The 27,084-nt window shown below is 35.9% G+C and overlaps 1 protein-coding gene across 1 annotated transcript in view; it reads right to left on the bottom strand.

Moving 5' to 3' along the window:
- The window catches only part of hop (tyrosine-protein kinase hopscotch), a 251,815-nt gene that overhangs the window by 176,074 nt on the left and 48,657 nt on the right, over positions 1-27,084 (bottom strand). The window contains exons 3-5 of the mRNA XM_090401853.1: positions 17,814-18,110; positions 15,664-15,828; positions 8,634-8,639 (exon numbers count right to left, since the gene is read on the bottom strand). Coding sequence (XP_090257979.1) covers positions 8,634-8,639; positions 15,664-15,828; positions 17,814-18,110 — 468 coding nt within the window. The remainder of the gene's footprint in view (positions 1-8,633; positions 8,640-15,663; positions 15,829-17,813; positions 18,111-27,084) is intronic.

Below are 27,084 nucleotides of genomic sequence, written 5' to 3'. Positions count from 1 at the left end.
CTCAGGAAGCCAATTAGGAAAAAATATTGTAAATGTAAATAAATTTACAGTAACTACTGAAATGTTAATATATCAAATAAAACTGAAATGCTAATTAACAAATCTTATCATCATTCTCTCTCTCCTTTTAAAATAAACTTCAAGAGATGTGCCAATACAATGAATATTTAGCACAGGTGAATGTCATAGTTTCCTATCAAACTTGGTTTAATTTATGTCAACAATTTTCTTCTGGCCTGGTCTATTAATTTATTAGCTTTTACTCTTTGTTTTCTAAAACAATCCTTGCTATATCGATTTAATATTTTTCAAACATTTTTTATTAAACTTTTTATGCTGCAAGCAAAAGAAAGAATGAATATGGAAGAATAACTTTACTGAATGCAGATGGTACGTGTGAAAAGCTAATGAGATTGTTTAATTAATGAGTGCTCACTTTGATAAGATATATCAACCAGGTGTAGGTAACAGGTTGCACACTGCTAGTACTACACTGGATGAACAGTTAGAGGTGCATGAGAATGAGGTTGAAGAGTTGCTGCATAACCTGCATAAGAATTTTTCAACAGGGACAGATGAAATATAAGCATGTATGCTAAAGGAATGGGAATGTTCAGCCAAACTGGATAGGCCTTTCATATATTTGTATAACTTGAGTCTCAGCTCAGGAATGATACCATAGGAATGGAAGGAATGTTGTTCGAGGGTGGCGCAAAAACTGATGGGTCTAACGACTGACCTATCAGTATCTCTGGTCTGGTGTTGAAGATTTCAGAGAAGTTGGTAAGAACTCGCATACAGAAATGGTAGACAGACATGCTATACTCTGCAAGAAACAGCATGAGTTTACTAAAGGAAGGTAATCTTTTAGCAATATGCTTGTTAATACTTGGTGGTTTTTTATATAGATATATATATAGGATATTCATATATATTATCTTAAATATTAATCCTACCATAGAGATGATCTCTGTTTCTAACAATTATTTTTTTTTTATTTCCGAGTGTACCTATATATTATTATATGCACACGGGTTCACTCCAATTGGTGCAATGATCTGAACTCTTTCTTTCAGAATCCAAATAATCACTGACTCAAGACCAAATACAAAATAAACACATTTAATAAAACAAAAACAATATATATACACTTCAAACAACTTTTACATAACTACAAATTAATTGGATCCAAGGTCTTTTTAAATTAAATTTACACTTAAGACTATACACTTTGTTCTCAAAATGACAAAATGTTCATAGCCAGTTTCTCTCTCTGTCAAGGCACTTTTCCGAAGATATATGACTCCATTCTTCATTTACACAGGATCTTTTTTCATCACTCATGTAGCACACATAAAATCTTCCTGACTTAATTCTGTCTCTTTTTAGTAGAAATAATAGTCAGATCCGGAGTCCTTAATACAGATGAAACTTCTTCAGAGTTTTCTCGAAACTTCTTTTTGAACGTAAATAGCAAATTCTTCTTTTATTCACTAAATACTTATTGACAGTCTTAACTCTTCCAATACAGTTCTATGATTCCCTTTTCGGAATCTACTATAAATCTTTCAATTAGTGTTTCCTCCAATATTCCATTTAAAATATAGCAATATTTCCCTTTTATTTATCCACATACTATTTCCACATTAAAAACTTAATAGTTCCACAATTCCTTTTTCGGAATATACTATTCATTTTCCTCCGACTGTCACATAAAAAAAACTTAAAAAAACATAAAAAGAACCTAAATATCTGCCGGCCTGTGTTCTAAATTCCTTTCGAACGCTCTCTTGTTTACAGCTGTTACTCAGATACCGAACGCTTTCTTGTCAGCTGTCAATCACTCATCAAACTTCTCGGTGAGCATGCGCACTCCATGAAACTGGTAAGCAAGACGTTAGGTATAAAAAATGGCTGACACGTTGTCTCCGTTAGCGACAAGAGAATGTCTTCATAAAACACAACCTTTGATAATTTTAAATTACAATAAAATTCTTTTAAGTAATACAAATATCAAATATAGTAAGTACATCAATTTTTTGACTTCCTTACATATCACTTTTGACAAAACAATTTCCATAACGGGCACATAGCAAGTGCCGACCATGCATGTTATGAAAACAAAACTAATAAACATTTTAACATAAACAATTCGTAAAAATATTCAGAATTTTAATTATGATTATTTTTATATGCTCATATTCTATAACAATGTTACAGTGGAATTGGATAAAGGGAATGGATACACTATGATAATGATGATTGGGATATAAGAGATCAGCATAATAGGTGTTTTTATTATATTATTATCTGAGACCTCCAGGGAGTCAAGGATTCATCAAGGGAGTCTATGCATCACCCTTTTATTTAATAGAATAACATATGAAAGGCTGTTGCATAAACTAGAGAATATGGGATTGGGAAAATAAACTTTTGACTTGGATAAGTGGATGATAAACAGACAGATATCAAAAAATGGTATATAGTGGATGTGAATCTGCCAGATTTAAGGTGACTGGTGGTGTATCTCAAGGTTCAGTCTATACATTAATGATATAAGGGAGGGTCTAAAAGGAGATATGCAACTGTTTGCTGATGATGCGAAGATAGGCAGAGTAATCAGGGATGCTACTGATACAGAATGATTTGAATAGGCTAGAAATTTGGGCAAAAGAAAATGGCTATCAGTTTAATGGCAGTAAGTGTAAAGTATGCACTTTGGTGTAATGAGATTTCCAGCAGCATATTATATTAGTAGGGTTATGCTACATGAAATTGATGAGGATAGGGATCTGAGCATAAAGGGTTAAAGAATCATTGTTTTGAAGGTTGAATAAATGGTAGATTACTGTATAATAAAATTAGTATAATCCTTTATCCAAGTGTGAGCAAACAAAGTTTGCGCCTGAAGTATCTTCAGGACTGGGGTAAGGTGATACCACACCAGGGCAACTCGTTGCAAAGGTGGAGAAAGCTACCTACACTCCTATCTCAGTATCTCCTATAATGCAAAACACATCTCCTTGCGGATATGTCTAATGTTATGCATTAAGGGAAGAGCCACTACCCAGACTAGTTTCGACCTTTATTGAGGTCTCTTCAGTGGGAGCCAAGCCCTAGTGGAAATACCAGGCAGAAGCATTCGCAGGTCATCTCTACCTATAGGAGTTGCCAAATGGTGTGCCACCCTTTTTTAATAAATTACTCTGGATTTAGAGAAGGTTGTTGAAAGTTTATTTTTCACTTGGTTAGAGTATAATAAAATTAGTTTAATCCTTTATCCAAGTGTGAGCAAACAAAGTTTGCGCCCGGTAGATTACTGTATTAACTTGCAAAATTTTATTATCATTACACTCTGCAATTCAAATCAACAAATTGAACTGAAAGAGATCATATATATTTTTAGTATTAATTCAACAGATTGAAATTCTAACTCAGATAAACAGAAACTGAAATGTGAAACATCCTTTAATGATATTTCATCTCATTATTCTCATAGAAAACAGTTTAGATGTTGGTTATACATGCTCATTAAATTACTTAAGGAATGTACAATGTACAAATCATATAAATTAAACTTTAATCTATATTCCAATATTTCGGCATCACATTGCCATTTTCACATGAACTTAAAATAAAGACACGTGCATGCAAGCACTACACACAGTATCTGAGGATGAAGCAGGAAGCTGTTGTTTTTCCTAAAAGTCCTGAGGGTGCCCCCTAGCGGGCTATGTACGTATCTCAGCCATTGGGCTGAAGGTCATCCGGTTAAGTCTCCCAAATTTGTTGAGGTCTGGCATGTTTCTTAGGGCTGAGGCTGATTCCATGAATAGCCTTTCAAATTTGAATTTAATATGGTGTATTAGCGTGGCTTTCTTCCACCGTATTCTGTGGCGAGTATCCAGAGCATGGACTGCAAGACCAGAGTGGCTGTACTGGTGAAAACGGATGTAGTCCTTGTGTTCTGAAATTCTAGGGGAGGTGGTTGGTCTTTATTGGAGTGGATAAGGGATGCCAATTTTTTATATAGTCTGTAACAAGAGGTCAAGTTATGTTTTTTTAGGATTTTTAATTTTTTCCCGAGGTGCCTTGGATGTAGGGAATGGTGATGGATTTAGAATAATCCTTGTTGTAAAAGGGGAGAGGAGGGGGGTTGTGGTTAACTGGCGCAACAAATCGCCACTACGTGCTGTCTCCAAGCTAACACTTAGCGATACAGGCACTCGAAGAAGAGCTTTCTAGCACTTTAAACCATGAGCTTTGGTCAATTTTATACAACATCTCATGCACTGCTGCTACTGATAAAGAATTTAAAAAAGTACGAGATCGACATATCAAGAAGTTTGAGAAATTAAAAAAGAACTCGGCCTCCGAACCAAAACTTTTTACCGACACTGTGGTCAACCTTTCTTCAGTTAATGTGATGCCTGAAGCACTCAACACTCTCTCTCATGTGGCCACAACTTTGCCAATTCCCCCAGAAAATTACCTGCTGAGGATATAACGATCCAAATTGAACGTGGAATCTGCCACCTTCCAAACCACATGGCCAACGATATTAGATTGGATGTAGCTGGTGTTCTCACCAAAGCTAGACCACCAAAAACCAACATATCCAATAAGGAATATAAATCACTGCAGGAATTAAAGAAAAACAAAGAAATAATAATCACCAAAGCGGATAAACAAAGAGCCAAAGTAGTACTTAACGAAACAGACTACACAGGTAAGCTTAAAGAACTATTATTAGATCGGGCTACTTACCTCCCTAATGAGTACAATCCCACCAACTCACAACTCAGAAAACTCCACAGGCTGCTTAAGAAGGTCACTTCTTGGCCTGTAGAAGTCACTAACAAATTAAAACCGTTTAACTCCATACCCCCCATATATATGAACTCTCAAAAATACATAAAGAAAATGTGCCATTACATCCCATAGTGGATGATATTGATTCCCCCCAAATACAAATTAGCTAAACATTTGGCCAAAGCGCTCACATGCTATACTGGCAACACACCATCATGCATAAAAAACTCAACCCATTTCATAGTCAACATAGAAAACCTTACACTTCAACATACTGGCATAATGGTCAGTTTTGACGTCTCCTCCTTTATAGAGCTTTAAGCTTACCTGTGTAGTCTGTTTCGTTAAGTACTACTTTTTCACAAATGTCCAACTCAAAGAAACCTTAGAGCTAATCCAAGCTAAATTTCCTCCCAATATCTCAGCCCTATCTCAGCTGACTATGAACTCAGGCTATTTCATTTGGCAAGGAAAATTCTACAAACAAATAGAGGGGACAGCCATGAGTTCACTCTCCCCACCCTTGGCCAACTTTTTTATGGAGACTTTTGAAGAGTAAGCCTTAAAGTCTGCCAAACAGAAACCAACTATATGGCTTTGCTACGTTGATGATGTGTTTGGTATTTGGCCACATGGCTCTGATACACTCCTCTCCTTCCTAACACCCCAGAATCAAGTTTACCCTGGAAAAGGAGAAAAATAACAGTCTCCCTTTCTTAGACATAACAATCACCAGCCAGCCTGATGGAACCTTGGTTTTCTCAGTTTACAGAAAACCCACCCATACAGGCAGATACATTCACCAACAATCCCACCACCCACCCTCACAACTATATGAAGTTATTAAGACACTATACAACAGGGCTAAACTTATCTGTTCAAATGACAATGCCCTAACCACGGAACTAAACCACATCCTCAACACTTTCTCAGCCAATGGCTACCCCCCCCCCCCAAAAAAAATCCAAAAAATATTGACACCAGTTAACCCCCCCCCTCCCTTCACAACAAGGATTATTTTAAATTCATCACCATTTCCTACAGCCGAGGCACCTCGTAAAAAATTACCAAAATCCTAAAAAAACATAACTTGACCTCTTGTTACAGACCATATAAAAAATTGGGGTGCCTTATCCGCTCCACTAAAGACCAACCACCTCCCTTAGATCTACCCGGTTTATATCAGGTCCCTTGCAGCTGTAAGCTGTCCTACTTTGGCCAAACAGGCAAGATAGCAAACATCAGAATTTCAGAACACAAGGACTACATCCGGTTTCACCAATACAGCCCCTCTGGTCTTGCAGACCATGCGCTGGATACCAGCAATAGAATACGGTGGAAGAAAGCCAAGATAACACACCGTCATAAATTCAAATACAAAAGGCTTTTCATGGAATCAGCCTCAGCCCTTATAAACAATCCAAACCTCAACAAATTTGGTAAACCTACAACAGAAGATTTTTAGCCCAATCGCCCAAGAACACCAACATTGCCTGCTAGAGGGCACCATCAGGACTTTTATAAGAAAGAATAGCTTCCTGCTTCGTCCTCATTTACTGTTTGTTGTGTTTGTGTGCACGTGTCTTGTTTTTAAGTTCCTGTGAAAATGGCAATGTGACGTTGCTGAAATATTGGTATCATCATCATCAAATTCCTGCCATGTACCCTCAAGGGGTGTACAGGATATGATAGTACTACATGAAAAAAAATTATTGGTAGTGTATTAAAATTTATTTTAATGTATATCCTAGTATACGTTGTAATTTCCTTAAGCTATTTATTAAAAATGCATTATCAACGTCTAAGCCTTTCCACGAGAATTTTATAACAATGTTACAGCCGAGTTGGATAAAGGGAATGGATACACTATGATAATGATGGATTGGGATATAAGAGATCAGCATAATAGGTGTTTTTATTATATTATTATCTGAGACCTCCAGGGAGTCAAGGATTCATCAAGGGAGGCTATACATCACCCTTTCATTTAATAGAATAACACATGAAAGGCTGTTGCATAAACTGGAGAATATGGGATTGGAAAATAAACTTTTGACTTGGAAGATATTATAAGAGATCAGCATAATAGGTGTTTTTATTATATTATTATCTGAGACCTCCAGGGAGTCAAGGATTCATCAAGGGAGGCTATACATCACCCTTTCATTTAATAGAATAACATATGAAAGGCTGTTGCATAAACTGGAGAATATGGGATTGGAAAATAAACTTTTGACTTGGATAAGTAGATGATAAACAGACAGATATCAAAAAATGGTATATAGTGGATGTGAATCTGCCAGGTTTAAGGTGACTGGTGGTGTATCTCAAGGTTCAGTCTATACATTAATGATATAAGGGAGGGTCTAAAAGGAGATATGCAACTGTTTGCTGATGATGCGAAGATAGGCAGAGTAATCCGGGATACTACTGATACAGAATGAGTTGAATAGGCTAGAAATTTGGGCAAAAGAAAACGGCTATCAGTTTAATGGCAGTAAGTGTAAAGTATGCACTTTGGTGTAATGAGATTTCCAGCAGCATATTATATTAGTAGGGTTATGCTACATGAAATTGATGAGGATAGGGATCTGGGCATAATGATAGATAGGAATTTGAAGTTCAAAGGTCACATAGCAAAAGCTGCAAATACAACTCAGATGATAAGTACAATGCTGAAGTGAAATCTTGACTTGTAAGGATATGAAAATCATTTTGCCTCTTTATAAGGCATTATTAGACTGCAGCTGGACTAATGTGTACAGATTTAGTACTCCAGATTTCAAGAGAATAAAGAAGCTGTGGAAATAGTGCAAAGACAGGTTATAAGATTATATCGAGATTATAAGGATAGATTGCTAATATGTTGATTACAGACTCTTGTTAACAGAAGAAAGATAGGTGATATGATAAAGGTCTCTAAACTTCTTAATAAGCATTATAGGATATTGTCTGATGACAGTTTTCATTATAAGGAAGGTGGAGAGAGAGAGAACAGGGGGCTATCCATGGAAGTTAAGTTTGTTTACAGGTAAGAGCTAGGTTTTTCTTCTTACAGAACAGTGAGTGAGTGGAATAGTTTGCCCTTAAAGGAATTGAGTGCATCTAGTGTGAATGAGTTTAAGGGAAGGTATGACAGCTGGTTTGGGTGAGGTATAGCCTCCCTTGATAAGTCCTTGATTTCCTGTAGATCTCAGATAATAATAATAACACCAATTCTGCTAATCTCTTATGTCCCAATCTGTTTAAGTAACTATACCACTTTAATTGACTCTGCGCATTTTTAATAATGCCAAGTTATTTATTGATATCTTCATTTATGATATGAAAGATGCCATTTTTGTCCTGTTTACTACCTTGTGCCTCCCCTTTTTTTTGAAACATTTACACCTGATCTTTAACAATATTTCATTTCTAATCCAACTCTCAGATACATATGCTGATATTGGTTTGAATACTATCTTATATGACACAATGTGTTGTGGATGATTTCTACCTTGTTTGATAATTATTTATTCAAGAGGAATATATTTCATTTGTTTCATATTTCATTTGAAATATATTCTATATTTCATTTGCATCATAAAAATCATTCCTAAATGTTGTTCACTACTGAATGAGAATGCTATTAATATAAATGTTCTCTGTCTACTTTCATAATTTTAGTCTCTTTCTATAGGTATTTTTTACATCAAATTTAACATAGCAATTATTTCATTTAGATAAGGATTTTTCAAAATATGTAGTACTTTTAAGGAGATACCATCTGCATAAACAAAAGAACTGATCATAATAACTCCTACGATAAAATTCACTTTAACTGCATTCTTTGATAATATAGTTCCCATTGATAGCCTGGTTAGTTGAATGATTAATGTAATTACTATCCAACCAACAGATGGTAAGTTCAAATCCCACTGCAGCCATAGATGTTTGTGCTTGTCCTTAGGTGAGAAAGAGACCATCATCCCACTTATGGAGGCCTGAAGTGGCTCAAAAAAGTTCTATGTTTGGTCTCTAGAGGTGGGTTTCTAGAAGGTAAAAAATATATGAAATTGATAAAAACAGAAAAAAATTTCTTAGCTCATCCATGGTACTAATGGACTATAGATTTACAAAAAAACAGCTTTCAGTGGTAGGAATCGTAAAAAATAAATCAAAATAATATATATATATATATTATTAAAAAGTTTTAATGACTGATACCGAGAGATAAAAAGATGACATGGTATATTTGAAAACATACTACTAGTTTACTAGTTTCGTTGAATTGATCAACATCTTCGGATATCACAATCAAAGAAATATATACAGAATTACAGAGACATAAAATTGCATTAACAGAACAAGCACAAAAAGACAGTAACGTGTTTTAAAACAAAATGCGAGCTTGAGTTCCAAATAAACGTGTGCATCAGAGAGATTGAAACTTAGGCTGTTGTTGATATGGGAAGAATCTAGAGAAATTTCTCTAGATTTGACAATCTTTCTCTTGAGCTCATCATAGCACACATGGATGTTAGAAGTTTCAGTCCAGTTCACAATGTGTTGGCGGCCTTCGTCTCAGTTAACTGAAAAGAGAACGTGGCTAGAGAGAGCACTGGATCTAGTCCTGTTATAGGAGATATCTCTACGGTGTTCTTCCAAATGTAGAATGATAGATTTAGCAGTCTGGCCATAGTATGGCTTTCCACAATCACATAAAATCTTGTACACTCCTGGAAATTGAGTTGGAAGATGTTTCTCTTTAGGTTTACTAAGTATTGAACGAGGTTTTGGGAATGTAGTGAAGCAAGTTCTGAAGTTAAACTTCTTGAGAATTTTTGCCAGTTTTGGTGAAAGAGAGCTGATGTAAGGCAAAGAGATGAAGGCTCTGGGAGAAGAGGGATCTTCAGAAGTAGCTGAGTGACTGGGGGAAAGAAATTTGTCAATTTTATGTGATTGTGGAAAGCCATACTATGGCCAGCCTGCTAAATCCATCCTTCTATGTTTGGAAGAACACCGTAGAGATATCTCAGAAAACAGGATTAGAGCCAGAGCTCTCTCTAGCCACGTTCTCTTTTCAGTTAACTCAGACGAAGGCCGCCAACACATTGTGAACTGGACTGAAACTTCTAACATCCATGTGTGCTATGATGAGCTCAAGAGAAAGATTGTCGAATCTAGAGAAATTTCTCTAGATTCTTCCCATATCAACAACAGCCTAAGTTTCAATCTCTCTGACGCACATGTTGACTCTGTTCGGTATTGGTGCACTCGCGACAGCGCATAGTCTATGTTTATTTGGAATTCAAGCTCGCATTTTGTTTTTGAAACACGCTACTGTCTTTTTGTACTTGTTCTGTTAATGCAATTTTAAGTCTCTGTAATTCTTCATATATTTCTTTGATTGTGATACCTGAAGATGTTGATCAATTCAACGAAACTATTAAACTAGTAGTATCTTTTCAAATATAACATTTCATCTTTTTATCTCTCGGTATCAGTCATTAAAACTTTTTAATAATATCCCACTGAGTAAAAATGAATTATGATAATATATATATATATATATATATATATATATATATATATAGAGAGAGAGAGAGAGAGAGAGAGAGAGAGAGAGAGAGAGAGAGAGAGACGCTCCACAGCTCAGTTGGTTTCGATGGAGGCCTTTGGTAGGAAAGATGTTGGTTTGAATCCCATCTATGGCATGAAGAATCGCTACCATCAGGGCTTTTCAATCAAAGGTGCATTAGGCAGTCTCATACAGAGGCAGAGCCCCCCCCCCCCACCTCCCAGAAATGCAAGTTTTTGTCCCTTAAAACAGGCAAACTAGGCACACATCAACAAACATAAAATACTTGCCCTTAGGGGATGCAGCAGAGGAATGGCAAGCCAGCTGCATTGACTAAAAACCCCTAATCAGGAAACTCAACCCATCTTGGACAGATGAGAACTGCAACAAAAAGAGAGAGTGGGGATATAAATAACTATCAATAATAGTCTTCTAAATTATTCTATTGTTTATTAGGACTTGATATGATCAGCTCTGACTTTTCTATCTTCTAAATGCATCAATAAATCCATACTTTTGTCATTTTTTTATGTACGTCCTTTTGCTCTAGCTGCTGATGTGCTATGTAAGTATCATTATACAGTAAATAGGAAATATTTTCTGATGTCTGAGGGGAAAAAAAAAACAACTAGTTATTACTTAAAGTGTAGGAGTGCTGTCTGATATGAGTGATGGGTGTGAGTGAAAGTATTTTTTTATTTTTGGTTATAAGTAGTATGAGAACTGCAGAAATCATTACTTTAAAACCCCCACTGTTGGTACATGTGGGCACAGTCAAGCTAGAGTTAAGAAGAGGTTGCTGTGGAAGAGTAAGTTGAATACAGTAAGTGAAGTGCATTTTTGTTTGTTGGCAGGAGTTTAGTAAGCATGCCCGGGGATGCTTTCGATGTGCATATGTACACTGAGAGGATGAATAAAAGTGATGTGAGTGTTTAATTTTTATAGTCAAACAGGTACTGCAAAAATATGAGCTTCAAGTGTTTCTATTTGGCTAAGTCGCATCTTATTAATCATGTGTTTGGTCTAGTGAAGACAAAAAGAACTGAAGGAATCATCCACCATAGCTACTGAAAATGTGGCCACCTCTTTAAAGAATCTTGCAGATCTATTCCATCAGTATAATGTAAATAAATATGACATCCTTATTGTACAGATTTACTTAGAATGTAAAATCATTTAGTAGTAGTTGTTTTTTTAATTTAGCTAATTATGACACATGATTGGTGTGCATTCCTGTTTTTTTTCCTCTATTAGCACCTGTAGCTACAACTTCTATTACTTTTTACACACACTTTATATTCTACCATGTTTTCAACTCAACATATATTTAGCATTTTGATAGCACATTTACAAAATCTAAATCCATAGGAACACATTTTGTAGTACATTTACAAAATCTAAATCCATGTCATCCATGCAACCAAGGCTGGCAATCAATGAACCATTAAATAATACTGATACAGTCCAAAAAATATTAACATAATTAATATGTTAATAATGTTTCAATCTATGTGTTTTTTTATATTATTTCACAAGGATGACTACAGTATGTCAGCATAAAAGAACACATTATTTATATATGTTAAAGATGACAGCATGTTATTAAGATATTTCCTTTCTTTTAAGCTTACACGGTGATCCGAATACATTTTTGAAAATTATGGAGACAACTATCATGTTTGAATAAAAACTTTAATTTAATATAACTAAAATCTACATTTGACGATTAGACATTTATGTCAAGGTCATCTTCTGGAGCATACACAATTACACAGAAAACAAGCTACACTACAACCACACTGGTTTATTAAAGTTACTGACCAACCAGTACAACAATTGTTCGCCTGAGCTCTGGTGAAAAAAAAATTATACATCAACTCTCGAGTCCTATTATTAGTGTTATCTGTTGGTTGTAGAAATACATTGGGCACAACAACAAGTCTATGTCTCTATCTATATACATATATTAACATCATGATTATACATGTACATTCCAGCCAGTTGGTATGGAATTGTTTCTAATACTAGCTGAAGATTGGCTAGAGTCCTGACTTATGCTGGATCTTATATATTAGGTAGGCTGAATGTGTGTCATCCAGATCCTTGGAAGTTTCATGCCATCTTTGTTGTTGATATTTGGGTGGTTTATCAGGATTTCGCAGGCTTCCTTAAATTTCCTTTCATACCAGGTTTTTGTATGGTGTAAAGAGCGGGTGCTTTTCCAGTTCATTTGGTGTAAGGTGTTCAGCGTGTGATCTGAGAGGCCTGCTTCACCAAAATGGTTATATTTAATGTGTCTAATGTGTTCTTTCTTATGTATATGGGGGATTGTGCATCCTCTTTCACCAATGTACGATAAGTTACAGGTGTAGCAGATTCAATAGACTCCAGGATGTGCCAATAGGAGGAGAGGGTCCTTAGAGGAGCTGAATATGGTTTTAAGTTTAGTGGGTGGCCTAAAGGTGGTCTGTATAGGAGTCTGTTGATTTTTTCTGATAACCCTTTAACGTATGGTATGGTTATAGTTTTACTGTAATCTAGATTCGTTTTTGTTGTTGTTTTATGGAGTATTTTATTAATAGTATTTTTGTTATAGCCATTATTTATGAATGTGTTGCTGATGATTTGGGGGGGGGGGTAGTGGTGAGCCATGGCTGGCCAACCACCGGCAAGCAAGAACCATGTGATCAACCTATCAAGCCACACCTTGAACAGTGGCGAAATTGCACTACTGGATAAAGGTCTTAACTTACGCAATAGCACCTAAAAAGTTAAACAAATTGGACTTCATTTACCACATAGAAAGAAAAGGACTCTACCCAACAATATAGCCGATAAAATACGATTAGAAACTAGTAATGTCCTGAACAATAAGAAAACCATACATAACAATCTCACAAAATCAGAACTAGCAGCAATTAAGTCATTAAAAAGCCAACCAAAACATAATAATAACGAAATCAGATAAAGGCAAAGCAACTGTCGTCCTTGACAGGTCAACATACATACTTCAGATGAATCAACTAGTAGCCAATAACAACACATATAAGCTGGTAAATTATAATCCAACAAACAGGATAAAGGATAAAACAAAGTAACTACTCAAATCTGTCACTTCTTGGCCATCGGACACAGTAAAAAAACTCAAACCCCACCATGCCCCCCCCCCCCCCCAGGACATATGGGGTCCCGAAAATACACAAACAAAATGTGCCGCTTTGACCAATTGTGGAAGGAATAGACAGCTCCAATTACCACTTAGCCAAGAAATTAGCATCAACACTCAAGGAGTTGGTAGGTCATTCCCCCCTCCTACATAAAGAATACGCAACACTTTATAAACAAAATTAAAAACATAACACTCGACCAAGATGACTTATTAGTCAGTTTCGACGTTTTTGCCCTTTTCAGAAATGTCTCCATCAATGACACAATTCTCCTACTACAGAACAAATTTCTGCCCAACATTATGGCCCTCTTTGCCCATGTACTACTACAGTCCAGTTACTTCTTGTGACAAAACAAATTTTACCTACAAAAAGAAGGTACAGCCATGGGCTCACCACTATCCCCCCCAATCGCTAACTTCTATATGGAAACTTTTGAGCAAAGGGCTCTTGATTCTGCCACGCTAAGACCGATAGTCTGGCTTAGATACGTTGACGATGTGTTCGCTATCATCCGCATGGGCAAAAAACACTAAACACATTCCTTAGCCATCTGAACAAACAACAAGAATGCATACAATTTACCATCGAAATCGAAAATCAAAACTCGTTCCCATTCCTAGACACACGTCACATATCTTCCTTCACGGTCTACTGAAAACCGACACACACGGGCCTATACATACATGCTAATTCATACCACCACCCATCACAAAAATATGGAGTCATTAACACCCTTAAAAATAGAGCTACAACAATTTGCTCTAACCAGCAAGCCCTGAAACAAGAACTAAAAATCATCAGTGACACATTCATAAATAATGGCTATAACAAAAATACTATCAATAAAATACTCCATAAAACAACAACAAAAACGAATCTAGATTACAGTAAAACCATAGCCATCCCATACATTAAAGGGTTATCAGAAAAAATCAACAGAATCCTATAACATTATGACCTCAATGCCACCTTTAGGCCACCCACTAAACTTAAAACCATAATCAGCTCCTCTAAGGATCCTCTCCTCCCATTGGCACATCCTGGAGTCTATTGCATCCACTGCAACTGTAACTTGCCATCCATTGGTGAAACAGAACGTACAATCCCTATACGTAAGAAAGAACACATTAGACACATTAAATATAACCATTTTGGTGAAGCAGGCCTCTCAGATCACGCGCTCAACACCTTACATGAACTCGACTTGAAAAGCACCCGCTCTTTACACCATACAAAAACCTGGTATGAAAGGAAATTTAAGGAAGCCTGCGAAATCCTTATAAACCACCCAAATAACAACAACAAAGATGGCATGAAACTTCCAAGGATCTGGATGGCACACATTCAGCCTACCTAATATATAAGATCCAGCATAAGTCAGGACTCTAGCCAATCTTCAGCTAATATTAGAAACAATTCCATACCAAATGGCTGGAATGTACATGTATAATCATGATGTTAATATATGTATATAGATAGATACATAGAGTTGTTGTTGTGCCCAATGTATTTCTACAACCAACAGATAACACTAATAATAGGACTCGAGAGTTGATGTATAATTTTTTTTTCACCAGAGCTCAGGTGAACAATTGTTGTAGCGGTTGGTCAGTAACTTTAACAAACCAGTGTGGTTGTAGTGCAGCTTGTTTTCTGTGTATATTGTGAATGCTCCAGAAGATGACCTTGATATAAAGGTCGAATGTAGATTTTAGTTATATTAAACTAAAGTTTTTATTCAAACACGGTAGTTGTCTCCATAATTTTCAAAAATGTATTATTAAGATATTTCTTACATAGTGAATCACCCTTTCCCCTACCGACATATTTGGATTTCCTATTACAGTAATCTACTGTTTATCCAATCTACGAAACAACAACGATTCAATTAACTGACTCTCAAGTCAAAATACTTCTGGTACAGCACCATATAATTGTACTTAAATTATCCAACTCTTCAGTTATCAGAATGCCAAATTGCCTTCCTGATGTGGTCAGATAAATGGTAGATTACTGTATTGTCTAACATGAAATGAAAGCCATTTAAGCTAAACTCAGGTACATTATTTTACATATGTGAAATAATGATTGTGTTATTTCACAGTCAACATATGGACTTACTGATTCACATCCTTGCACCTGCATTCTTAAACCAGCTTGTTTAGGATGATGAGGATTAACTTGTATCACAACCTGCCATATTTTACCATCATCATCTACTTGAACACTGTACTTTTCACAGCCATAGTCAGGAACTAATTCACTAAGCTGTTGCATATATTCTTCCTATTGACATAAACAAAAATACATATGAAATAAAAATGATAGGACAGAGCCTTCTGACCTATAGTAACTATGAAGTAAAATAAAACTCTTATCACTTATTGAAGTTATGGATTATTAAGAATTATCACTAGTTAACTATCACCCTGCAGAACAGGCAAACTGGCCAGAGAACATATGGAATTAAGATACTGGCCACACAGAAATAACTGCTTCATATGTAATTCCAAAATGTCCAAGTCAGTGAAACCATCCAAAGTCAAGTGTGCGTATCTTAGAAGATTTATTTATTTTATAAAACAGACAGTCTAGTCTTTGAAAATACACACAATCGATTGGATGTCGGTCAGGTGTGTGTATTTTCAAAGTGCATCTTCAAAAGTTAGGACTGAAAAAGTTCTACTTATTCCCTTTTCATTTCCTAAAGAGAGAGTAGAATTCTTTTAGCCCTAATCTTTTTAAAATCAGTAGACTGCCAGGCCCCATCCTTCATCGATTGGTTGTTGGATTCATTTCTAAGAATAATATGTAGACACTGGCGATGAGAGCAGTGATTGATTGTTCATACTTAGGTATTATTGTGTGAAATAATGCGATTACTATAACTGATTTTTTTCTGAGGTATGGGATTAAAAACCTAGGCTTCTGGGAGAAAACGGCCCTGTTACCTGTACCAAAAATATTAAGGGTTGAAGCTAGATAACTAGAAAGCCAACACATAGCCATTTGAGAATGCAGAGAACCAACAGGGGATTTCTGACCTAATGTCTGATCCTCACTTTCTTATAGTGTGCCCTGCTAGTAGGTATTCATCTGGATACTGAATGATGAAGGATGTGCTGGCTAACTCCCAAATGTCCAAATTTATTCTGCACTGGCTTAAGCTAAACACATCATAGCACAACATGATAACAAATTCATAATTCCATTCATTCCACTTATTTTTACATGCCTAACTCTGGAATGTTATGATAATAGTAGAGTTTTGAGGAAATCTAGCATGTGCTCTTTAGACATTTCAAACACATATTAAGTTACGTTATAAGAGCATTCTCAATTGGTCCATCTTTCTTTCTTTTTTTTTTTCTGTTTTAAATGTGAATCCTGTCCATATAAGGTTGTAAGCTTATTGCATTAGTACCATGAATACACTAAGATTAAGGGTTAGAATCTAATCCAGGAGCCCCTCTTCAACCAAATGAAGTTTTTTCAAGTCACTTTAGGCATGTAATATTATCATCTATTTTCTTCCTTTTGTTATCAACAAAAGTCAATATCCATTTTAGTCCATTAAAGTGTGTGGGATTATGGATGATTTTTTTTTTTTTTTTTGGTCTTCTTAATTAATACCAATCCATCATGGTTCAGTTCTTTCTCTAATGTTCTTGTCAACAGATATCAATTGTCTTCTTTGGTGGAACAAAAACTCAACTGAGTATTATTTTGCCGATTTTCTTTCTACAAATTCTGCACTTTACAAATTCCAAGAATATTTATCAAATCCTTAAATGCCAATATCCAAACTATTTTCTAAAAAACATGGGGACAGAAGTTTTACTGCTGTTAGCTTCAATTCTAATAAAAACTTACATGCATAGTTTTTAAAAGAAATAATTTCATGCAAAAACTACACATACAGTTAATACTCACTATAGCAAACAATGTTATACCAAACTATTCCTGTAATCCCTGGATAGATATATATTTCATTACTTAACTTTCATAATACTCAGATTTCCAGATAAAAGTATACTTTTCTACTTGCAAAAACATTAGTCACACCTAAGTCACAAGAAAATATGATCTGAAATTATGTGTAAGATTTTGGGATCATTTTCATGGCCACTTGTTTTGTAATTTCCAGTAAAACCTGCTTATACATGAAATACAGTAGTCATAATTCTGCTTCATGCTATCTACACACTAATAAGGGCTTACAATAAGATCCAAAATAAGTTCTATTACCATAACAGAACATAAATACATACCTTAACAAAATCCACATTTTGTTTGCTATTTTTCCAACCTCTGGATATAGCAGTTTGTAAATTCTTCTTGATTAAAAGGAGTATGTGAGTTTTATTTAATTCATGTGGAAGAAAATCACGATAATTAACAACATCTTCTGGATTTTGCCTTAATTCTATTTTGCTACGAATAATATCTGTGGCAACTAGTCCCAGTGCTTTATTTTTATGTTGATGGACTTCAGGTATACTTCCTGCAAGGAAGTCATTTCGCATCTGATGGAAATAATAACTGAAAGCTTTGGTATCTTTCAGTTCCTGGAAACAAAAAAAATATAATCAAATACACACACACACACAAAAAAAAAAAAAAAAAAAAAAGTAAATAATAATGACAACTGATAAATATTATTCACTATTCATTATTCATTCATTTATCTTCATATCTTCATTATTATTACTGTATGGAAACCTCTATGGGGTGAAGACATTACAAGACACCCACACAATATCCATGCCTCTCCTTGAATGCACTGATCAACAAAGCACTCACAACAATTTCTTTCTGGAAATCTATTCCACTTATTTGCAATTCTCCAAGTATAAAACCTGGTCCTCACACCTTTGCTGAGTATAAGCCAGCAGAAAGCCTATGGCTGTACCTTCTTTTTGTACATAAAAATTATTTTGCCACAGAAAGTAACCACAATGCAGTATGTAGAATTTGTTCTGTAAGAGGACTTGTGTCACTGATTGCGACATTCACCTACAGTGCACAAACATAACGTTCTGCTTTGACTGATAGTTGAAGATAGAGACAGTCATAATTATCACATAGCCAAGAAACTAACATTAGCACTCAAGGAGCTGTTTGGTCATTTCTCCTCCCTCCTGTATAAAAAAACACACATTTCATAAAATTAAAATAAGACCATAACACTTAGCAAAGATAAATTATTACTGGGTTTGATGTTTCTGTCCTTTTCACAAATGTTCCAATTAATGATACAATTATTCACTTAGAGAACAAATTTCTGCTTGATACTAATGGCTCTTTGCTCATATATTACATTCTGGTTACTTCATGTTAATAATTTTTACCTACAAAAAGAAGATAAAAAAGCCTTAGGCTCACCACCATCCTCTCCATTTGCTAACTTTTAAATGAAAGCCTTCGAGCAACATACTCTAGATTCCTTTATTTTAAAACCTGATAGTTTGAATTAGATCCTTTCTTTTAGGCTTGCACGGTGTTCCGAGTACATATTTGAAAATTATGGAGACAACTACCGTGTTTTAGTAAAACTTTAGTTTAATGTAACTAAACTCTACATTTTGATCTTTATATCAAGGTCATCTTCTGGAGCATATGCACTATATACAGAGAACAAGCTATACTACAATCTATTTTGTTAAAGTTACTGACCAACCATTACAACAAATATTGGCCTGACCTCTAGTGAAAAAAAAAAAAAAAAAAAAAAAAAAAAAAAAAAAGAATATACATCAATGCTAGAGTCTTACTCTTAATATTATCTGTTGGTTATAGAATTACATCGGGCACAATAACAAGTCTATTTACACACACAGACACACAATTTACAATATGATTATACATGTATATTCCAACCAGTTAATGTGGAATGGTATCTAATACTAGCTAGAAGTTAGCTAGAGTCCTGACTTATGCTGGATCTTATGTATTAGGTAGGCTGAATGTGTGCTTTCCGGATTCTTGGAATGTTCATGCCACCATTGTTGTTGATATTTGGGTGGTTTATCAGAATTTGACAGGCTTCCTTAAATTTCCTTTCGTACCAGGTTTTTGTATGGTGTAAAGAGCGGGTGCTTTTCAAGTTGATTTCGTGTAAGGCGTTGAGCACGTGATCTGAGAGCCCTGCTTCGCCAAAATGGTTATATTTAATGTGTCTTATGTGTTCTTTCTTACGTATAGGGATTGTACGTTCTGTTTCACCAATGTACAGTAAGTTACAGGTGCAGTTGATGCAACAGACTCCAGGATGTGCCAAGGGGAGGAGAGGATCCTTAGTTGAATATGGTTTTAAGTTTAGTAGGTGGCATTGAGGTTATAATGGTGTAGGATTCTGTTGATTTTTTCTGATAACCCTTTAATGTATGGGATGGCTATGATTTTACTGTAATCTAGATTCTTTTTTGTTGATGTTTTATGGAGTATTTTATTGATAGTATTTTTGTTATAGCCATTCTTTATGAATGTGTTGCTGATGATTTTTAGTTCTTGTTTCAGGGCTTGCCGGTTAGAGCAAATTGTTATGGCCCTATTTTTAAGGGTGTTAATGACTCCATATTTTTAGGATGGGTGGTGGTATGAATTAGCATGTATGTATTGACCCGTGTGTTAGTTTTTGGTAGAGCGTGAAGGATAGCCTGCCCGAGGGGAGACATGTGACTAGTGTGTCTAGGAACGGGAGCGAGTTCTGATTTTCAATTTCGATGGTAATTTGTTGTTTGTTCAGGTGGCTAAGGAATGTATTTAGCGTTTGCTGCCCATGCGGCCAGATAGCGAACACATCATCAACGTATCTAAGCAATATTGTGAATTTTAGAGTGGCGGAATCAAGAGCCCTTTGCTCAAAAGTTTCCATGTAAAAGTTAGCAATTCGGGGAGAATAGTGGGGACAGTACTATTTAGAGGATCAAAAAAATCGATTTTTTAATATTATTTTCTGAAAGTATGTACTTTTAAAAATCTGTTCCTAACTTTTTATCAAGAAATTCAAAAAATTCCCGAAGATATAGCCTATTATTCAAAGCAGTGTGCAGATCAGAATCGGAGTGCTCACCGCTCTCTCTTGTTAGTAAACGAATCAATGTGTAAGAACCTGCAACGGCATGTACTGGCGCTTTGAATGCGAGAGAGGCCGATAATTAGATACATAACTACTTAACAATATTCATTAAAAATTACAAGAATATTTATAAAAAAATAACAATTTTACTTACACGAGTTTCAGGGAATAAATTTTTGTTTGTAGCAATTTCTGCTGTGTGTTCTGTTTTGGCAATCCCTTTGAATACTCCAACAGTAGTCGGCCATCATGTGAGAATCCCATCTTCCTTGGTACCGATCTTCCAAAGTTCGAAAAATTTTAAGTCTTGATGAAATCTTTGGCCTTGTTCATCGCTTACAGCATCTAAATTCTCGGGAAATCTATCAAGATGACTTTATAGGAAATGAAGCTTTATGCTCATGTTGCAACCTAGAGGCACTGGAAATTTTTAAGCATTGTTTCCAATAGATCTTTGTAATTGCACGCTTTTTTGTTTCCAAGAAAATTATTCGCAACCATTGTAAATGAAGCCCAGGCCTCTTTCTCAATTTTGTTCATAGAATTGATGAAATTTGGGTCTCTCATTAAAGTTCTAATTTGCGGTCCATCAAATACACTGGCTTTAATTTTTTCATAACTAAGTCGTGGAAATTTTTCACATATGTATTGGAAACAGTCACCTTGTAAATCTAAAGCTTTAACAAACTGCTTCATAAGACCTAGTTTGATGTGTAGAGGTGGAAAAATGATTTTTTCTCTGTCAATTAAAGGTTGATTTATAACATTTTGTTCTCCAACATTTAAGGATATTCTAAGAGGCCAATGTTTCTGACTCCAGTGTTGGTTTCTAGCTCGACTATCCCAGAAGCATAGAAAACACGGAAACTTTGTATATATCCTCTTTGAAAGCCAAGTAAAAAGTTCACCATTTTAAGATCCACACAGATGATCCAGTTATGGTCTGTATATTTTAATAACTTCAGAACCTTTTTAATGTCCTCATATGTTTCCTTTAAGTGGACTAAATAGCCAATAGGAATTGAGCCATATACATTCCCATTGTGTAGTAAGACACACTTGAGACTTCTGCTTGAACTGCCGATAAATAAACGCCACTCATTTGGATGATATTGTACAACGCTCATTTCAGTTAGTAAACCTGACACACTGTTACAGTAAACAAACCCACACTCGTGTTTAAAATATTGTACAAGATTACTTTCCCTGCTACGATAAAAAGTTATCTTCATATCTTGCTCCAGTAAGTTTTTTCATTTAATCATGAAGCTAGCAATTCTGATGATTCCTTTGATAGGCCCAAATCTCTTACTAAGTCATTCAATACCGCTTGAGTAAAACGTTGCGGTCCAGAACTAGAAATTAAATTTTCATTGTCTAAATCAACATCCAGGTCCTGTCCCTCAAGAACATCTGGCATATCCCGATCATGCTCGTTCTCAAGTAAAGGAAGTCGTTTATAAATTGGCACGGCTATTTCGTTAGAATGAGCAACTGGCCGAATTGCTGAGTCGAGATTTGGATACACAATTTTTTCTTATTCTTCTTATTATAACCAGAAGTCTGAAGTAAACAAAAATAGCAATCATCTACGTGATTTTTCGGTTCATGCCAAATCATTGGAATGCCAAAAGTTAATTTTTGGCGTTTTCCCTTGCTCCACTGTCATAAATTTTCTACACGACTTACACACTTTATTTGGAGCCCATGACTTGTCCTGATCTGCAATTTTTACATCAAAGTATGCAAAGTACACTTTCATAATGAAATCAGTGATATTTGTCCTTTGACTGGGAACAGTAAAGCTGCCACAAATGTAGCAGAAGGAATCTACACTATTGACACAATTTCGAGTAGTAGACATGATGTATTTTCTTCACTGCCGACTAACATGCAATTAACAAGACAAAAAAACCAGAGACTTTATTGAAACGTTATAAGCGCTCATCGTACTTTCAGGATCGATTAACGATTGACTGATTTCGATCGTTCTTTGTCCGCTATGATGCATATAGCATTCATTTGTTTTAGGCAGTTGTCACTGCCTACTTTTCATCACCTAAATGTATTAGGTTCGTTATCGGCCTCTCTCACATTCAAAGCGCCAGTACGTGCCATTGCAGGTTCTTATGAATTTATTTGTTTACTAACAAGCGAGAGCAGTGAGCACTCCGATTCTGATCTGTGCACCACTTTAAATAATAGGCTATATCTTCGGGAATTTTTCGAATTTCTTGATAAAAAGTTAGGAACAGATTTTTAAAAGTACATACTTTCAGAAAATATTAAAAAAATCGATTTTTTTGATCCTCTAAATAGTACTGCCTCCTTAAAACTATCAAAAACTTACAAATGAAGAAAAAGAAAATGCCATAGAGGGAAAACCTGACGTGAGAGAAAAATGGGTTTGATATTTGAAATCAGCGCACCCAAATTAGTAAAAAACAAGTGTCAGATCATAATCAGCAGAAAAAAATTTTTTTTTTGTTGGCCAGTGTAATTCGTCTTTGTCGAGTGTTATGTTTTTAATTTTGTTTATAAAGTGTTGTGTGTAGGAGGGGGAATGACCTACCAACTCCTTGAGTGTCGATGCTAATTTCTTGGCTAAGTGGTAACCAGGGCTATTTCTTCCTTCCACAATTGGTCGGAGTGACACATTTTGTTTGTGTATTTTTGGGACACCATATATTCTGGGGGTGCAGGCACAGTGGGGTATGAGTTTTTTAACCGTGTCTGATGGCCAAGTAGCGACGGACTTAAGTAGTCTCTCTGTTTTGTTTTTTATCCTGTTTTTTGGGTTATAGTTTACCAGCTTGTAGGTGTTGTTATCGGCTACTAGTTGATTCATCTGAAGTATGCATGTTGACCTGCCAAGGACGACAGTGGCATTGCCTTTATCCAATTTCGTTATTATTATGTCTTGGTTGGCTTTTAATGACTTTATTGCTGCTAGTTCTGATTTTGTGAGATTGTTATGTATGGTTTTCTTATTGTTCAGGACATTACTAGTTTCTAATCGTATTTTATCGGCTATATTGTTAGGTAGCATCCTGTTTCTTTCTATGTGGTAAATGAAGTCCAATTCGTTTACCTTTTTAGGAGCTATTGCATGGTTAAGACCTTTATCCAGTAGCGCAATTTCGCCGCTGTTTAAGGTGTGTGGCTTGATAGGTTTATCACATGGTTCTTACTTGCGTGGTTGGTCGCTCCATGTCTCCCTAGTTTGCTGTTCATTGTTGAAGATGTTTACCGGGGCAGAGATCTTCCGATTGGTTGAATTCTTATGATAGGCAGCCATATTTTGTCGTTGTTTCAAACTGTGAAATTTGGCCTTGAGCTTTTCTTCATTATTTTCCAGGGTATATATGGCCGAAATGTCAGTAATTCTTTCTAGTATTTATAAAATATCTGGATTTATATAGCTCGAAAGTTCAGATTGCAATTTTGAAACTAAATTTTGAATTATTGCTAGGTTTTGGCGGGCTGTTTGTATCTGTTCTCTAAGCATTGCTTTCTCTGTGCGGTCATACATACGGAATGCTTTAGTGGACGTAAATTACTTTTTCAACTTGATACAGATAGGAATAAGGTTATTATCACTAGAGGTCAGGCCAACATTTGTTGTAATGGTTGGGCAGTAACTTTAACAAACCAGATAGATTGTAGTGTAGCTTGTTCTCTGTATACATTGCATATGCTCCAGAAGATGACCTTGATATAAATGTCGAAACGTTGTATGTAGAGTTTAGTTATATTAATCTAAAGTTTTACTAAAACACGGTATTACGGTAGTCGTCTGCGTAATTTTCAAAAATTTACTCGGGTCACCGTGCAAGCCTAAAAGAAAGGATTCAGGTCATCCATGGAAATGATACCCACAAGCTGTGCAATCGGTATGGCAAATTAAAGATACGTACTTCACTCCTGATCAATCGACTGGCCTTTTAAAAGAGATGCAGAGATAATAACCTTATTCCTGTCAGCATCAAGTTGAAAAAGAAATTTACATCTGCTAAAGCACTCCGTATATATGACCACACAGAGAAAGCAATGCTTAGAGAACAGATACAAACAGCCTGCCAAAACCTAGCAATAACTCAAGATTTAGTTTCAAAATTGCACTCTGAACAATCAAGCTATATAAATCCAGATATTTTATAAATACCAGAAAGAATTACTGACAATTCGGCCAAATATACCCTGGAAAATAATAAAGAAAAACTCAAGGCCAAATTTCACAGTTTGAAACGACAAAATATGGCTGCCTATCACAAGAATTCAACCAATCAGGAGATCTCTGCCCCTCCAACAATGAACAGCAAACTAGGGAGACATGGAGTGACCAACCACCGGCAAGCAACAACCATTTGATCAACCTATCAGGCCACACACCTTAAACAGCGGCGAACTTGCACTACTGGATAAAGGTCTTAACTACGCAATAGCACCTAAAAAGGTAAACAAATTGGACTTCATTTACCACATAGAAACAAACAGGACTCTACCGAACAATATAGCTGATAAAATACAATTAGAAACTAGTAATGTCCTGAACAATAAGAAAACAATACATAACAATCTCACAAAAATGGAACTAGCAGCAATAAAGTCATTAAAAGCCAACCAAGACAAAATAATAATGAAATCGGATAAAGCCAATGCCACTGTCGTCCTTGACAGATCAACATGCATACTTCAGATGAATCAACTAGTAGCCGATAACAACACCAAGAAGCTGGTAAACTATAACCCAAAAAACAGGATAAAAAATAAAACAGAGAAACTACTTAAGTCCGTCACTACTTGGCCATCAGACACGGTTAAAAAACTCATACCCCACTGTGCCTGCACCCCCAGAATATATGGTGTCCCGAAAATACCCAAACAAAATGTGCCACTTCGACCGATTGTGGAAAGAATAAATAGCCCTGGTTACCACTTAGCCAAGAAATTAGCGTCGACATTCAAGGTGTTGGTAGGTCATTCCCCCTCCTACATAAAGAACACACAACACTTTATAAACAAAATTAAAAACATAACACTCGACCAAGATGACTTATTAGTCAGTTTCGATGTTTTTGCCCTTTTCACAAATGTCTCCATCAATGACACAATTCTCTTACTACAGAACAAATTTCCAGCCGCCATTACGGCTCTCTTTGCCCACGTACTACAGTCTGGTTACTTCGTGTGGCAAAACAAATTTTACCTACAAAAAGAAGGTACAGCCATGGGCTCACCACTATCCCCCCCGCCCCCAATCGCTAACTTTTACATGGAAACTTTTGAGCAAAGGGCTCTTGATTCTGCCACGCTAAGACCGATAGTCTGGCTTAGATAAGTTGATGATCTGTTCGCTATCATCCCCACGGGCAACAAACACTAAACACATTCCTTGGCCACCCGAACAAACAACAAGAATGCATACAATTTACCATTGAAATCGAAAATCAAAACTCGCTCCCGTTCCTAGACACACTAGTCACACGTCTTCTTTCAGGCAGTCTGTCCTTCATGGTCAACCGAAAACTGACACACATGGGCCAATACATTCATGCTAATTCATACCACCACCCATCCCAAAAATATGGAGTCATTAACACCCTGAAAAACAGAACTACAACAATTTGCTCTAACCAGCAAGCCCTGAAACAAGAACTAAAAATCATCAGCGACACATTCATAAATGTTGGCTATAACAAAAATACTCTTAATAAAATACTCCATAAAACAACAACAAAAACGAATCTAGATTACAGTAAAACCATAGCCATCCCATACATTAAAGAGTTATCAGAAAAAAATCAACAGAATCCTACACCATTATAACCTCAATGCCACCTTTAAGACACCTACTAAACTTAAACCATATTCAACTCCTCTAAGGATCCTCTCCTCCCATTGGCACATCCTGGAGTCTATTGCATCAACTGCACCTGTAACTTACCGTACATTGGTGAAACAGGACGTACAATCACTATACGTAAGAAAGAACACATAAGACACATTAAATATAACCATTTTGGTGAAGCAGGCCTCTCAGATCACACACTCAACACCTTACATGAAATCGACTTGAAAAGCATACGCTTTTTACACCATACAAAAACCTGGTACGAAAGGAAATTTAAGGAATCCTGCAAAATTCTGATAAACCATCCAAATATCAACAATGGTGGCATGAAAATTCCAGGAATCTGGATGGCACACATTCAGTGTGTGCCATCCAGATTGCACACATTCAGTCTACCTAATACATAAGATCAGCATAAGTCAGGACTCTAGCTAACTTCTGGCTAGTATTAGATACCATTCCACACTAACTGGTTGGAATATACATGTATAATCATATTGTAAATGTGTGTGTGTGTGTGTGTGTGTGTGTGTGTGTGTGTGTGTGTGTGTGTGTGTGTGTGTGTGTGTGTGTGTGTGTGTGTGTGTGTGTGTGTAAATAGACTTGT

The sequence above is a fragment of the Typopeltis vanoorti genome, chromosome 12, assembly GCF_054136105.1.
Source record: "Typopeltis vanoorti isolate ZY-2024b chromosome 12, IOZ_Tvanoo_1.0, whole genome shotgun sequence".
Lineage (NCBI taxonomy): Eukaryota > Metazoa > Arthropoda > Arachnida > Uropygi > Thelyphonidae > Typopeltis > Typopeltis vanoorti.
Note: the sequence above shows the minus strand (reverse complement) of the source record. Positions and strands in the feature narration are given on the sequence as shown.